This window comes from Petromyzon marinus, chromosome 9, assembly GCF_048934315.1.
Source record: "Petromyzon marinus isolate PM22_M1 ecotype Great Lakes invasive population chromosome 9, UKy_Petmar_22M1.pri1.0, whole genome shotgun sequence".
Taxonomy (NCBI): Eukaryota; Metazoa; Chordata; class Hyperoartia; order Petromyzontiformes; family Petromyzontidae; genus Petromyzon; species Petromyzon marinus.
This window is the reverse complement of record NC_133675.1, coordinates 4,379,700-4,393,768: the sequence shown is the minus strand read 5'-3', so window position 1 is coordinate 4,393,768 and position 14,069 is coordinate 4,379,700. Positions and strand designations below refer to the sequence as shown.

Sequence of the window (14,069 nt, the reverse complement as noted above, 5' to 3'; positions counted from 1 at the left end):
GGGTGAGGGTTGGGTGAGGGTTAGGGTGAGGGTTGGGGTGAGAGTTGGGTGAGGGTTAGGGTGAGGGTTGGGGTGAGGGGTTGGGTGAGGGTTAGGGTGAGGGTTGGGGGTGAGGGTTAGGGTGAGGGTTAGGGTGAGGGTTAGGGTGAGGGTTAGGGTGAGGGTTGGGGTGAGGGTTGGGGTGAGGGTTTGGGTGAGGGTTGGGTGAGGGTTAGGGTGAGGGTTGGGGTGAGAGTTGGGGTGAGGGTTTGGGTGAGGGTTGGGTGAGGGTTAGGGTGAGGGTTGGGGTGAGGGTTGGGGTGAGGGGTTGGGTGAGGGTTGGGGTGAGGGGTTGGGTGAGGGTTAGGGTGAGGGTTGGGGTGAGGGTTAGGGTTAGGGTGAGGGTTAGGGTGAGGGTTAGGGTGAGGGTTGGGGTGAGGGGTTGGGGTGAGGGGTTGGGTGAGGGGTTGGGTGAGGGTTGGGGTGAGGGTTGGGGTGAGGGGTTGGGTGAGGGTTGGGGTGAGGGGTTGGGTGAGGGTTAGGGTGAGGGTTGGGGTGAGGGTTAGGGTTAGGGTGAGGGTTAGGGTGAGGGTTAGGGTGAGGGTTGGGGTGAGGGTTGGGGTGGAGGGGTTGGATGAGGGTTGGGGTGATGGTTTGGGTGACGGTTGGGTGAGGGTTGGGGTGAGGGGTTGGGTGAGGGTTGGGGTGAGGGTTGGGGTGATTTTAGGGTGAGGGTTAGGGGTGAGGGGTTGGGGTGAGGGTTGGGGTGAGGGGTTGGGTGAGGGTTGGGGTGAGGGGTTGGGGTGAGGGTTGGGGTGAGGGGTTGGGTGAGGGTTGGGGTGAGGGGTTGGGTGAGGGTTGGGGTGAGGGGTTGGGTGAGGGTTGGGGTGAGGGGTTGGGTGAGGGTTGGGGTGAGGGGTTGGGTGGAGGGTTGGGGTGAGGGTTGGGGTGAGGGTTCGGGTGAGGGTTAGGGTGAGGGTTTGGGTGAGGGTTAGGGTGAGGGTTGGGGTGAGGGTTGGGGTGAGGGTTTGGGTGAGGGTTGGGTGAGGGTTAGCGTGAGGGTTGGGGTGAGAGTTGGGGTGAGGGTTGGGTGAGGGTTGGGTGAGGGTTAGGGTGAGGGTTGGGGTGAGAGTTGGGTGAGGGTTAGGGTGAGGGTTGGGGTGAGGGGTTGGGTGAGGGTTAGGGTGAGGGTTGGGGTGAGGGTTAGGGTAGGGTGAGGGTTAGGGTGAGGGGTTAGGGTGAGGGTTAGGGTGAGGGTTGGGGTGAGGGTTGGTTGGGTTTGGGTGAGGGTTGGGTGAGGGTTAGGGTGAGGGTTGGGGTGAGAGTTGGGGTGAGGGTTTGGGTGAGGGTTGGGTGAGGGTTAGGGTGAGGGTTGGGGGTGAGGGTTGGGTGAAGGGGTTGGGTGAGGGTTGGGGTGGTGAGGGGTTGGCTGAGGGTTAGGGTGAGGGTTGGGGGTGAGGGTTAGGGTTAGGGTGAGGGTTAGGGTGAGGGTTAGGGTGAGGGTTGGGGTGAGGGTTGGGGTGAGGGGTTGGATGAGGGTTGGGGGTGAGGGTTTGGGTGACGGTTGGGTGAGGGTTGGGGTGAGGGGTTGGGTGAGGGTTAGGGTGAGGGTTGGGGTGAGGGTTGGGGTGAGGGGTTGGGTGAGGGTTGGGGTGAGGGGTTGGGGTGAGGGTTGGGGTGAGGGGTTGGGTGGAGGGTTGGGGTGAGGGGTTGGGTGAGGGTTGGGGTGAGGGGGTTGGGTGAGGGGTTGGGTGAGGGTTGGGGTGAGGGGTTGGGGTGAGGGTTAGGGTGAGGGTTGGGGTGAGGGTTAGGGTGAGGGTTGGGGTGAGGGGTTGGGTGAGGGTTGGGGTGAGGGTTAGTGTGAGGGTTGGGGTGAGGGGTTGGGTGAGGGTTGGGGTGAGGGTTGGGGTGAGGGTTGGGGGTGAGGGGTTGGGTGAGGGTTGGGGTGAGGGTTAGTGTGAGGGTTGGGGTGAGGGTTGGGGTGAGGGGTTGGGTGAGGGTTAGGGTGAGGGTTGGGGTGAGGGGTTGGGTGGAGGGTTGGGGTGAGGGTTGGGGTGAGGGTTAGGGTGAGGGTTGGGGTGAGGGTTTGGGTGAGGGTTGGGTGAGGGTTAGTGTGAGGGTTGGGGTGAGGGGTTGGGTGAGGGTTGGGGTGAGGGTTCGGGTGAGGGTTAGAGTGAGGGTTTGGGTGAGGGTTAGGGTTGGGGTGAGGGTTGGGGTGAGGGTTTGGGTGAGGGTTGGGTGAGGGTTAGGGTGAGGGTTGGGGTGAGGAGTTGGGGTGGAGGGTTTGGGTGAGGGTTGGGTGGAGGGTTAGGGTGAGGGTTGGGGTGAGAGTTGGGTGAGGGTTAGGGTGAGGGTTGGGGTGAGGGGTTGGGTGAGGGTTAGGGTGAGGGTTGGGGTGAGGGTTAGGGTGAGGGTTAGGGTGAGGGTTAGGGTGAGGGTTAGGGTGAGGGTTGGGGTGAGGGTTGGGGTGAGGGTTTGGGTGAGGGTTGGGTGAGGGTTAGGGTGAGGGTTGGGGTGAGAGTTGGGGGTGAGGGTTTGGGTGAGGGTTGGGTGAGGGTTAGGGTGAGGGTTGGGGTGAGGGTTGGGGTGAGGTGGTGAGGGTTGGGGTGAGGGGTTGGGTGGAGGGTTAGGGTGAGGGTTGGGGTGAGGGTTAGGGTTAGGGTGAGGGTTAGGGTGAGGGTTAGGGTGAGGGTTGGGGTGAGGGTTGGGGTGAGGGGTTGGATGAGGGTTGGGGTGAGGGTTTGGGTGACGGTTGGGTGAGGGTTGGGGTGAGGGGTTGGGTGAGGGTTGGGGTGAGGGTTGGGGTGAGGGGTTGGGTGAGGGTTGGGGTGAGGGGTTGGGGTGAGGGTTGGGGGTGAGGGGTTGGGTGAGGGTTGGGGTGAGGGGTTGGGTGAGGGTTGGGGTGAGGGGTTGGGTGAGGGTTGGGGTGAGGGGTTGGGTGAGGGTTAGGGTGAGGGTTGGGGTGAGGGGTTGGGTGAGGGTTGGGGTGAGGGTTGGGGTGAGGGTTAGGGTGAGGGTTGGGGTGAGGGTTTGGGTGAGGGTTGGGTGAGGGTTAGTGTGAGGGTTGGGGTGAGGGGTTGGGTGAGGGTTGGGGTGAGGGTTGGGGTGAGGGTTCGGGTGAGGGTTAGGGTGAGGGTTTGGGTGAGGGTTAGGGTGAGGGTTGGGGTGAGGGTTGGGGTGAGGGTTTGGGTGAGGGTTGGGTGAGGGTTAGGGTGAGGGTTGGGGTGAGAGTTGGGGTGAGGGTCTGGGTGAGGGTTGGGTGAGGGTTAGGGTGAGGGTTGGGGTGAGAGTTGGGTGAGGGTTAGGGTGAGGGTTGGGGTGAGGGTTAGGGTTAGGGTGAGGGTTAGGGTGAGGGTTAGGGTGAGGGTTGGGGTGAGGGTTGGGGTGAGGGGTTGGATGAGGGTTGGGGTGAGGGTTTGGGTGACGGTTGGGTGAGGGTTGGGGTGAGGGGTTGGGTGAGGGTTAGGGTGGGGGTTGGGGTGAGGGTTGGGGTGAGGGGTTGGGTGAGGGTGGGGTGAGGGTTGGGGTGAGGGTTCGGGTGAGGGTTAGGGTGAGAGTTTGGGTGAGGGTTGGGTGAGGGTTAGGGTGAAGGTTGGGGTGAGGGTTGGGGTGAGGGTTTGGGTGAGGGTTAGGGTGAGGGTTGGGTGGGTGAGGGTTGGGGTGAAGGGTTGGGTGAGGGTTGGGGTGAGGGTTGGGGTGAGGGTTCGGGTGAGGGTTAGGGTGAGGGTTTGGGTGAGGGTTGGGTGAGGGTTAGGGTGAGGGTTGGGGTGAGAGTTGGGGTGAGGGTTGGGTGAGGGTTGGGGTGAGGGTTGGGGTAAGGGTTGGGGTGAGGGTTGGGGTGAGGGTTGGGTGAGGGTTAGGGTGAGGGTTGGGTGAGAGTTGGGGTGAAGGTTGGGGTGAGGGTTGGGGTGAGGGTTGGGGTGAGGGTTGGGGTGAGGGTTGGGTGAGGGTTGGGGTGAGGGTTAGAGGCTGCAAGGAGCGATCTGACAGATGTTGTGAGGAGGTGGCTGTGAGTGTAAGGAGTGCGATGAGGTGACCTATATGCGGAGGAGGCTATGGTAGGACACAAAGTCAAAGATCCCCCGATAGCCTTCACATACTTGGGAGCAAGTGCTGTTAGCGAGCACCCTATGAAGGCCGGCAAGGCACACGAGGGGGGTGGGTGGCCAGCACCACGCCCGGCCGCCTTTGTCTCCCTTGTGGCGATGTTTACACATCGCACCAGGTACTCATTTGAGGCTGAGTCGACCTATGGTAGGACACAACACAAACACACACGTGCGCGTCAGCACCTTCACAATGGTGATCTGAGGTCAGAGAGGACGAAGCCGCGTGACTCATCACTCACGAACGGCCTGCCGGGGGTTCCCTCTCGGCGTCTTCGCCGCTGACAATTCGTTACCATCAGCAATACCTGACGAGAGCTGGAGCTCCCCGGGGCTGAGCTCCGGGAAATGTTTCTCCCCCCCCCCCCGGCCACCTTCCGTGGCGGGTCCGTGGAGTCTGGGCGTGAGAATTTGAGCTCTGATGATCATAATAATAATACTAATTATATTTCAACAATTATTATCATCATCATCATGACCGACTCCACTTATATATATATAAAAAATGCATCTTCTATCTTAAGAAGTTGGCAGGCCCCAGTTACTTATTTGGTTAACGTGCTTATGATACCAAGGGGAGACCCGGGAAATGTAACAGAAAATAAAAAAAACGCTTCCCCGCATGGGTCAGGAGACGCCACCGCCGCCACTCCCGCGGCTGCGCCCCGTGGTGTTATTATCAAACCGATCACGTCCAGCGTTGGACGTGGGGTTTCTGCAGGAGAAGTCCCTCTCGCAATTGCGCAACGTTGGGTGAGTCAATGCATTGCATCGGCGAGGCTCGTCAACGTCGGCAGCAGCAGCAGCAGCAGCAAGAAATTCTTAATCAGAAAGCGGTGTTTATAATCGGCAGCATCAGCAATAGGACCATCAGCGGCAGCGATATTAGCATCACAACAGCGGTGTCATCATAGAAGCATATGTATAACCAACCATATTATGAGCCTCGACATCATCACAGTATCATAATCATTCGCAATATTAAGAGCAGTATCATCATCACCAGGGCAGCAGCATTAAAATCAGCATTAGCATCATCCATGTCAACAGCATCATTAGCAGCAGCAGCATTGGAAGCATCGTCATCAGCAGCATCGGCAGTAGCAGCATAATCAGTAGCAGCAGCATCAGCATCATTAGCATCGTCAGTCGCAACATTATCATCATCAGCAGCATGGAAGCATCGTCATCAGCAGCATCGGGAGTAGCAGCATAATCAATAGCAGCAGCATCATCATCAGCAGCATCATCAGCATCATCAGCAGCATCATCATCATCAGCAGCAGCAGCAGTCGACAGGTGTGTGGCGACCCGGGCGCGGGGTCAAATGAATCTGTGACCTCTCTCGTGGGGAACAAAGGTCAGAGGTCACGAGCCGGGCGAGTCACGGTGCAGGGAGGCTGGAATGTGAGAGTCTGCGGGGAGCGGCGCGCCACGCACGCTGCGTGACTGACGGGCGCTTTTGTGTTGCCTAATCACGGTGTGCGTGTGTGTGGGTGCGCGCGCCTGCCTGCCTTGGGATATGTCTTTGTGTGTACGTGCATGTGCCGGTCTTCGTCGGCGCTCGCTAACAGCACTTGCCCCAACAGTCCGTTAAGGCTATACGGGAGATCTTTGTATTTTGTGGTGCTCGCCAACAGCACTTGCCCCAACAGTCTGTGGTGCTCGCCAACAGCACTTGCCCCAACAGTCTGTTAAAGGCTATACGGGGGATCTTTTTTAATCTGTAGCTTTGTGTCTGTGAGCTTTGTTTTTTTTATTTTGCTCGTGTTGGGGTTAGGGTTTAGTAACGCAATGACACACACACATTGTTACTAACACACACACATTGTTACTAACACACATACATTGTTACTAACACACACATTGTTACTAACACACACATTGTTACTAACACACACATTGTTACTAACACACACACATTGTTACTAACACACACATTGTTACTAACACACACATTGTTACTAACACACACATTGTTACTAACACACACACATTGTTACTAACACACACATTGTTACTAACACACACATTGTTACTAACACACACATTGTTACTAACACACACACATTGTTACTAACACACACACATTGTTACTAACACACACACATTGTTACTAACACACACATTGCTACTAACACACACACATTGTTACTAACACACACACACATTGTTACTAACACACACACATTGTTACTAACACACACACATTGTTACTAACACACACACATTGTTACTAACACACACACATTGTTACTAACACACACACACATTGTTACTAACACACACACACATTGTCGCAGTGTAACACAATTACGTGTGTGGTGTGTGTGTTAGTGTATACTACGGCAATTGTGTTATACTGCTAAATAAGTTTGGAGAATGGATTGAAATAATAAAGATGTAATGTGTATATAGAACTAAAGTCTAGGCCATATATACACGCACCACACACACACAATGATATTTATAATACCGTTAGGATGCATTGAATAACGAGAACTTGTTAAAAATTACAACAATAATGCAATTTTGATTTTTTTTATACATAACGAGGGGGTGGGTGGCCAGCACCACGCCCGGCCGCCTTTGTCTCCCCAGGGCGATGTTCACACAGCAGAACAGTTACTCGTTTGATGCTGAGTCGACCTAGGGGAGGCCCAGGACCGGTAAAAATAATCGTCACCGGTGGTGGCCGTGAGCGGAAATCGAACTCGGGTCGCCGGGTTCGTAGCGCAGCGCGCTAACCACTACACTACAATGCGTTACGCTTCCACGTGCGCAGGTCACGTGACAGATTTGACATCACAGCTCACTTGCCGTGAAAAAATATATATATGCATTATTGAGCTCCCCCCCCCCCCACAAAAAAAGTGTATTTATATATTTTTTGCATGGTGTACAGTCTGGAAAGTACCCACATGGCAAATTTCAAGTTTGTTGCATGTCGGGAAGTACGCTAAACATTTTGAACAGGCACACATAATCACAACTTTGCCTGTTATATATATGGAGATGTACTCGTTTTGCAAATCCACTGAGCCGTAGTGTGACGACGCTTCAGGCCGCTCGGCGCGGACTGCCCAGGAGAAGTCGGGGTGGGGTGTGGAAGGGCGGGGCGGGGGTGTCCAGTACCGGTTCAAAGTTCAACATATCACTTACCACTGATGTTAGCCGTGAACTCAGGTGACCGGGTTCACGGTGTAACTTCTCAGTTATGACCCGCTTAATGATCTGATTTGCGCAGGAAACTCAGCACATCACTAGCCACACACAGGGCCTCCTTCAAAGGGTGGAAACAAAACATAGCATGGGCGACGTTTTGGGCAATGGCCAATGCAGTATCCCTGAACAATGTGTTTATGTTTGTTTTACAGGACAGCTTCACCGAGTCATGCATGGGAGCTGGACTGGCTTCGAGCAGGGGACCGGCTGAGACGTCTGCCCCTTTACGCTCGAGGCTTAAGGGGCAGGGCTCGAGGTAGGGTTGGCCCAAACGTCAGTTCTGTTGTGTCTAATACAAAAACGCTTGTCACGAAGTTGGAAACTTGCCTGTTTTTTTTTAGTTTTGTTCCAAGTCAGTTTAGTCTACTCGTATGTCGACGATTGTTACCGACTGACCGCTGTGAATTGTGGCGATGTTTGTCGGAAGGGGTTACGAAAGTAGAAATTCGCCGTAAAAAATATCGTCGACGATTAGAAAAAAAAAATTGAAAGCCCAAAACATTGGAATTTGGGCCACTATAAATTATGGCTCAAAGGTCGATGAGCTTCACTGATTGGGCAGTTCCAGCCTGAAGAAAGTTAGACTCTGGTCCTTCTTCATAGCAGAGCAGCTATGAAGGAAGGGCCTTCGCTCCATCATGCATCGCGTCTTCCTTCGGTACAGCGCTATTGACGAGTGTGCACCACTCCCAACGCAGCAGTATCGCAATGATGTTTTTTTTTCTCAGCGACAAATCAAGTTTCTCTCTATTACTCCCAACCCCACGGTCATCTTCCCCCCACCCCCCGAAACCACCCCCACCGAACCCTTCCAGCCCCCACCCTCGTCCCCTCGTCTAGACTCCAAGCCTTCTCCTGCTCGTCAGAGGGGGCCCTTGTGAGCAATGATGTGAGACCTTGAGTCACGTCCCGTGAGCTCGCACTGCCAGCAGCCCCGGGGCTCGGAGAAGGTACAAATTAACTTTGGATCTCGCCTTGAGTTGTCTTTGTCTGGCTCGCTGTTTTGGGAGGTGTGGGGGTTCGGGGTAACGCGTTGACTCACGCGCTCTCACTCGCTTGCACTGATAGGAGCGCAGTGAGTCGTCAGTGTTGGCTACGGTGATGAATGCGTCGTAAAAACTTTGTATTGCTCTGAAATATATGAGGTTCACATACGTAGTTAAGTAAATCACAATTGATAATATAAGCATTGCTCGATAATATTAATATTTAGTATTAAAACAACACGTAGCATTTCGCGGTCAATATGATTCATAATTGATATTTGGGTCAGATTGCCACGTTACAATCAGAACCTTTTTTTATATACTGGAGGAATCTAATAAGCTATGAAGCTCTTTCTTGATTTTAAGCTTTCGTGATTGCAGGAATCCATACTCTTTGGTTCTTTCGGTAAAGTCACGTAGGTATAAAATAAATCACGACGTTTTGGGCACAACACAACTGACTGTTTTATAACAGTCTGCATCAGCAGCAGGCCATGCTTTCCCACCTGATGACGGACGCTTGTGTTGCGCCCGAAACGTCGTGATTTATTTTATTTTATACCTACGTGACTTTACCAAAAGAACCAAAGAGTACGAAGCTTCTTCATCGCAGATGTCTAGTAGGGGCGGGTAAGAAAAATTCTGTCTGGGTCAGTGACCCAAACAATGTTCCTACATCCGGCACACAGTAACCAATATACCGAGGGGCGGGTCAGAAAGTTACAACAACAATACAAAAACACGATAGGAGTGCAAAGTATAGGAAAGGTAAACAAATCACAATAAATTTTTATTTCACCAGATACGGCCCACTGAGCAATTAGCTTCTTTTTCAGACGCGACCTGGCCATAAATGATAGCTCAACGAAGTGGCTTATGTGGAAATTTATAGCAGCCAAGTAATCGAAATAATCTAAACGTGTGTTGTATGCCCTCCTCCACCCGAAGCAGCCAGTTATTAAAATTGTCACGTGATTCGAACGTGCCAACTTATTATCACTGAAGCACACCGCAAGCAACATTGGAGAGCGATCCACACACACTTAACACTTGGGTACGGACATTTCACTGGTAAGTACAATAAGCGTAATTAGTTAGTTGCCAGAATTCGGATATAGTTCTGTGATATTCCCTTCGGCAGACCATTCCCTTACGCGGGGCGACGCAGTGCTCTGCGCGAGTTGTGACCGGGTTCTCTGTGTGCCGGTCGCGGGATACCAGGAAAGCAATCGGGATGACATTGGGGAGAAAACTAAAGAAACATTTATAAAGTAAAAAAGCAAACCCCCGTGAAAACCCAAACCATCATATTAAACCAAATTTCCATAAGACTGTGCGACTACATTTAAACATCCACGTACAAATAGATGTAGATAGCCAACCGTGCTAATCGGAGGTGCGGGGAAAGGACAACAGTACTAAACACGAAAGAGCAGTTCTCAAGAAATGAGTTTTCAATCGAGATTTAAAAGTGCATAATCGCACGGGAATATTCTGTGCCATCCTGAACCAGGTCCCACTCATCCTCACTCGACTTGGCAGCGCCACGAACCCCGGGACGACGACAACGTCGTGGTCGCGGTGGTCGTCGCACTCACCACCGAGTGAGCACCCGCCTCCTCGACCATCCCAACCGCCGTCGACCTCCTCTGCCCTGGCCCGCCGGCCCGGTGCTCCGTCCCCCATGTCGGGGCAGCTGCCCTACCGCTGCCCCCGCTGCGGTGACCACAAGCGCTTCCGCAGCCTGTCCTCGCTGCGCGCGCACCTCGAGTACAGCCACACGTACGAGACGCTCTACGTCCTCTCCAAGTCGTGCCGCGTGCCGGGCGGCCTGGGCCTCACCGGGGCGGGCCGAGCCGCGTCGGCCATAGCGGCCGGCGGCGCGGCCTCCCGCGGCGGCGGAGGAGGCGGCGGTGTGGGAGGAGGAGGCCGCGGGCCGCTGGCCTTGGCGACCGGAGGAGGAGGAGCCGCCTCGTCGTACGAGCGCGGCGCCGCCGCCGCCGCCGCCGCCGGCGCCGAGCTGGCGGGCCGCAGGGCCGGCCGGCTGGGAGGGGACGCGCGCCTCTGGGTGGAGGGGCCCGTGCGCAAGGTGGGGCCCGCGACGGAGACCGGCGAGATGCTCTGCGAGGTGCTGGTGCGACGGCCCACGCGCCACGCGTGGTACAGCGACGTGAGTGGAGCTTGCGCGTGCGTGCGTCTATATCACGGGGAGCGGGAGTGCGGCGGTTACCGCGCTGCGAGATGCATCTGGCGACCCGGGTTTGATTCCCGCTCACGGCCAGCGCCAGTGACGATTATCTGAACTGGTCTTGGGCCTCCCCTAGGTCGACTCAGCCTGAATTGAGTACCTGGTGCGGTGTGTAAACATCGCCACTAGGGAGACAAAGGCGGCCGGGCGTGGTGCTGGCCACCCACCCCTTCGTGTGCCGTGCCAGCCTCAGTAGGTGCTCGCTAACAGCACTTGCCCCAACAGTCTGTGAAGGCTACACGGGGGATCTGTGTCTTTGTGCGTCTGTATCAGGGGTGTCCAAACCTTCTGACCCTAACGGACACCCAGACCAAAATCACGAAATGACCGAGAGCTCTGCTGAAGCGCCCCCGGGGGTTACTCACGTTTGGCCCTTGTTGCCAGGGCTGAGTGTTCCTGGTGGTCCGCACCCGCTAACACGGCTTGGGGAGGGCCTTCATCCAGCAGTGGAATTGAAAAGTGGCGTCATTATTTTTACAACCAGGAAATTCCTGAAAGAGAGAAGCTTTCCTGATGAAATGAAAGAAGGCACAGAGTTACGGTTCGGAAAAATGAATGTTATCGTGCGAAATTAATGTTGTTGAAAATTGGGCCATGAGCACCGAGCAGTAAGATCCCGGCAGTGCGGGCTACAGTCCGTGCTGTTGAAGGCTCGTGCACTGTGCAGATCCCAGGGTGACGTCTCCACAGGCCACCAGCTCACTGGGGTGGCCTATGGAAACGCCATCCTGCACCGCGGTGTAATGTCTCACCGAATATTTTCCTGGTTGCCGGTCGCCAGAAAAAAAGCATGTGACGAGTAGCTGCAGTCATACCAAGGGGTATACTGGATGCGGTGTGCCGGATGTGGTGTGCTAGGATGTAGGAACATTGTGTTTGGGTCGCTAACCCAGACAGAATCGTTCTTACCCGCCCCTACTGGGGATCTGTGAAAAATATATGTATAGCCCATCAGTATGAACACATATTTTGATTCTAATTCTGAGAATGAGCTAAAATTAAGTCCTGCCTGGCACAGAACCAATGGTGTGTCCTCCAGCCTCGCAGCATTACCCCCCACCTCCACCTCCTTGCCATTAACCAGTTACCCTGTCCACTCAACCTACTGCGCATCTCAACCCGACCCTAACCACTGTGACCAAATTCCTTACTATAAATATAAATATGGCCTTCAACCGCAAAGCCGTGCAGCCTCTCCGCACGAGCTCCCCTCCTGCCGTAGCCAAGCCCACTACACCGGTGCGCCATCGCCCCAGCCCTCTCGCCCCCAACGACGACTCTCGCAAGCACTAACCCCGACCCTCCTCTTGGCGGTGGGGGGGGGGGGTGGGGACCGTGGCCCCCCACCCCCCATCACCAATTACCTCCCCGGCCCCCCCACAGCCGCCGGATAAGCACTACCGCGCGGCGGCGCGCCTACGGCCACTCGCGGCGCCGCCCGCGCCCGGACGAGACAACTGCCGTGAGCGCGACAGCGGCGGCGTCGGCGGCCGCGGCACGGCAGGGGAGGAGGAAGAGGAGAATGAGGATGAGGAGGAGGAGGACGATGACGACCGGGACGAGGACGAGGCGGCAAGCGAGTCCTCGGGAGGCCGGGGGCCGGCGGTCCGCACGTGCCGGCTGGAGGCCGAGCTGGTGCGGCAGGCGGCCGACCTGGGCGAGGCGCAGGCACGCTCGCGGCAGCTGGGCCGCGAGAAGGAGGAGCTGGCGCGGCGTGTGGAAGAGCTGTCTCGCCAGGTGGACGCCAGCGCCGGGATGATCGCCGCGCTGCGCCAGGAGCTGCTGCGCAAGGAGAGGGAGCTGCACACCAAGGAGCAGTGAGTGATCGAGCGGTGACATTCTGAATACGTGCGTCTGTGTGATCGAGCAGTGATTGAGCAGTGATCGAGCAGTGACATTCGTTATACGTGTCTGTGTGATTGAGCAGCGATCGAGCTCACCGCACTGATTCTTTGCATCGTTGTAATTCAACATTCAATTAAAGAATCAGTTCATTTTCGTGTCTCATATTTTCCATCCTGCTTATATATTGTTCGTCATTTTTCTGTCTCATTTCCACAGATTTGCTTATTACATTGCCCTAAATGTAACATTTCCATATCCTTAGAATTTAATTGGGATAAATGATAATCAATCATTGATTCTCACTCATTATGTGTCTCATGGCTAAACAATCTATTTCAATCTCAGTCGACGATATCGCCACATCATAAATGTTCAATGCCATTAATTCTTGACAAGTCTTGGCACGTCTGTTTAATTGTAAAATGACGGGCATTTTGCAATAATAACAGGTTGTTTTGTTTTTAAATAGTTTGATTATTTTTTTTTTATCTCAGCAACGGTGGAAATCCCTGCTATCATTTTAAATAACCCCTCATTTATTGTGCCAACCCACCGAATTACATCACAGGACTGAGAGGGGGAGGCTACTGCCGGCAGCCACGGGGAGGCCTCCATCCAGCAGTGGATTGACCATGGCTGATTTATGGTGATGACGCTAGCTGAAGCAGTATTAGCAGCAGATTTACACACACACACGTACGTAGTCTGGGTTGGCGAAGGTGGGAAGCATAGAAGTACAATACAGTACGACGATTGATGTCGATCTGCAGTATACGCCTTCTCTGATGCCCACAGCGTAGGCCACAGTTTTAGGAGCTTTACACCTCGTCCGTGATAACACAATGGTAATGCACAGTTCTGCTGCTGGGATCGCGAAGGTGAAGTATGGCTACAATTGAGCTGGGTGATGCGGATGAAAATTAATTGTGACTTTTATTCTGGTCAAGCCGGTGGTTGGGAAAAAAATTATCGTTCAACCAGAAACATATGAAGGAAAAAAGTGTAATTCCCTGCTGTAAGCTCTATTAATCACGTGTGATACAGAAGGGTCATTATCCGAAACATCAGCCATTTTTATATATATTTTATATTCAGACCACAGTGTAGTCGAATGTACCGGGTTGCCTTTTATAGGAATCCTGCAGATTTTCCATTCCTCGCCTATAAAACCACCACCGCCATCATCATAACGGAAAGTTAAAAAAAAAATCCTTGCATGCCCGAAAACCACACGGTTCAAACAGCACAGGAAGGTCGTACCAAAGGCTCACTGCCAGCAGTCGTTCACTCGCAAATTACACACCCGCATGGAAACATTTTTTTTTATCGGGACGAATGTTTACTTTACACAGGGCTTCGACGCAGCAGCTTCTGCTGCTGTCGTTGCTTCTGCTTCTTCTCTTACCGTTGCTGCCAACTGTTGCTTTTGCTGCAGATTTTTCAACCGCTTCACTGCCGCTGCATGTGCTGCATCTGCTTCAAAGTATGTGAAGGAGTCGTGAAGTGGCGTTGCGTTAAGGCCGGTTCTACGGTGTCGAGTGAGGGCCATCGTGTTCCCTGGCGGGGAAGGTTGTGCCAGCTGCTCCATTGATTGTCCGCCCCAGAGTCGGGGGGCAGGGGGGGGCTCTACGGCCGCCCTCGGTTTGAGTTCAACGTTTAGCTTAGTAACTTCACCCAGTG

The 14,069-nt window shown here is 54.3% G+C and overlaps 1 protein-coding gene across 5 annotated transcripts in view; it reads left to right on the top strand.

The window, feature by feature from the left end:
• Positions 1 to 14,069, top strand: part of FBXO41 (F-box protein 41) — a 67,173-nt gene that overhangs the window by 5,303 nt on the left and 47,801 nt on the right. For 3 of the 5 annotated variants that reach the window (XM_076065833.1, XM_076065829.1, XM_076065832.1), the window contains exons 2-5: positions 7,463 to 7,566; positions 8,126 to 8,260; positions 9,810 to 10,466; positions 11,928 to 12,361. In XM_076065833.1, the coding sequence (XP_075921948.1) occupies positions 9,981 to 10,466; positions 11,928 to 12,361 (920 nt within the window). In that variant the 5' untranslated portion in view covers positions 7,463 to 7,566; positions 8,126 to 8,260; positions 9,810 to 9,980. The other 2 variants (XM_076065831.1, XM_076065830.1) reach the window with 2 other exon arrangements.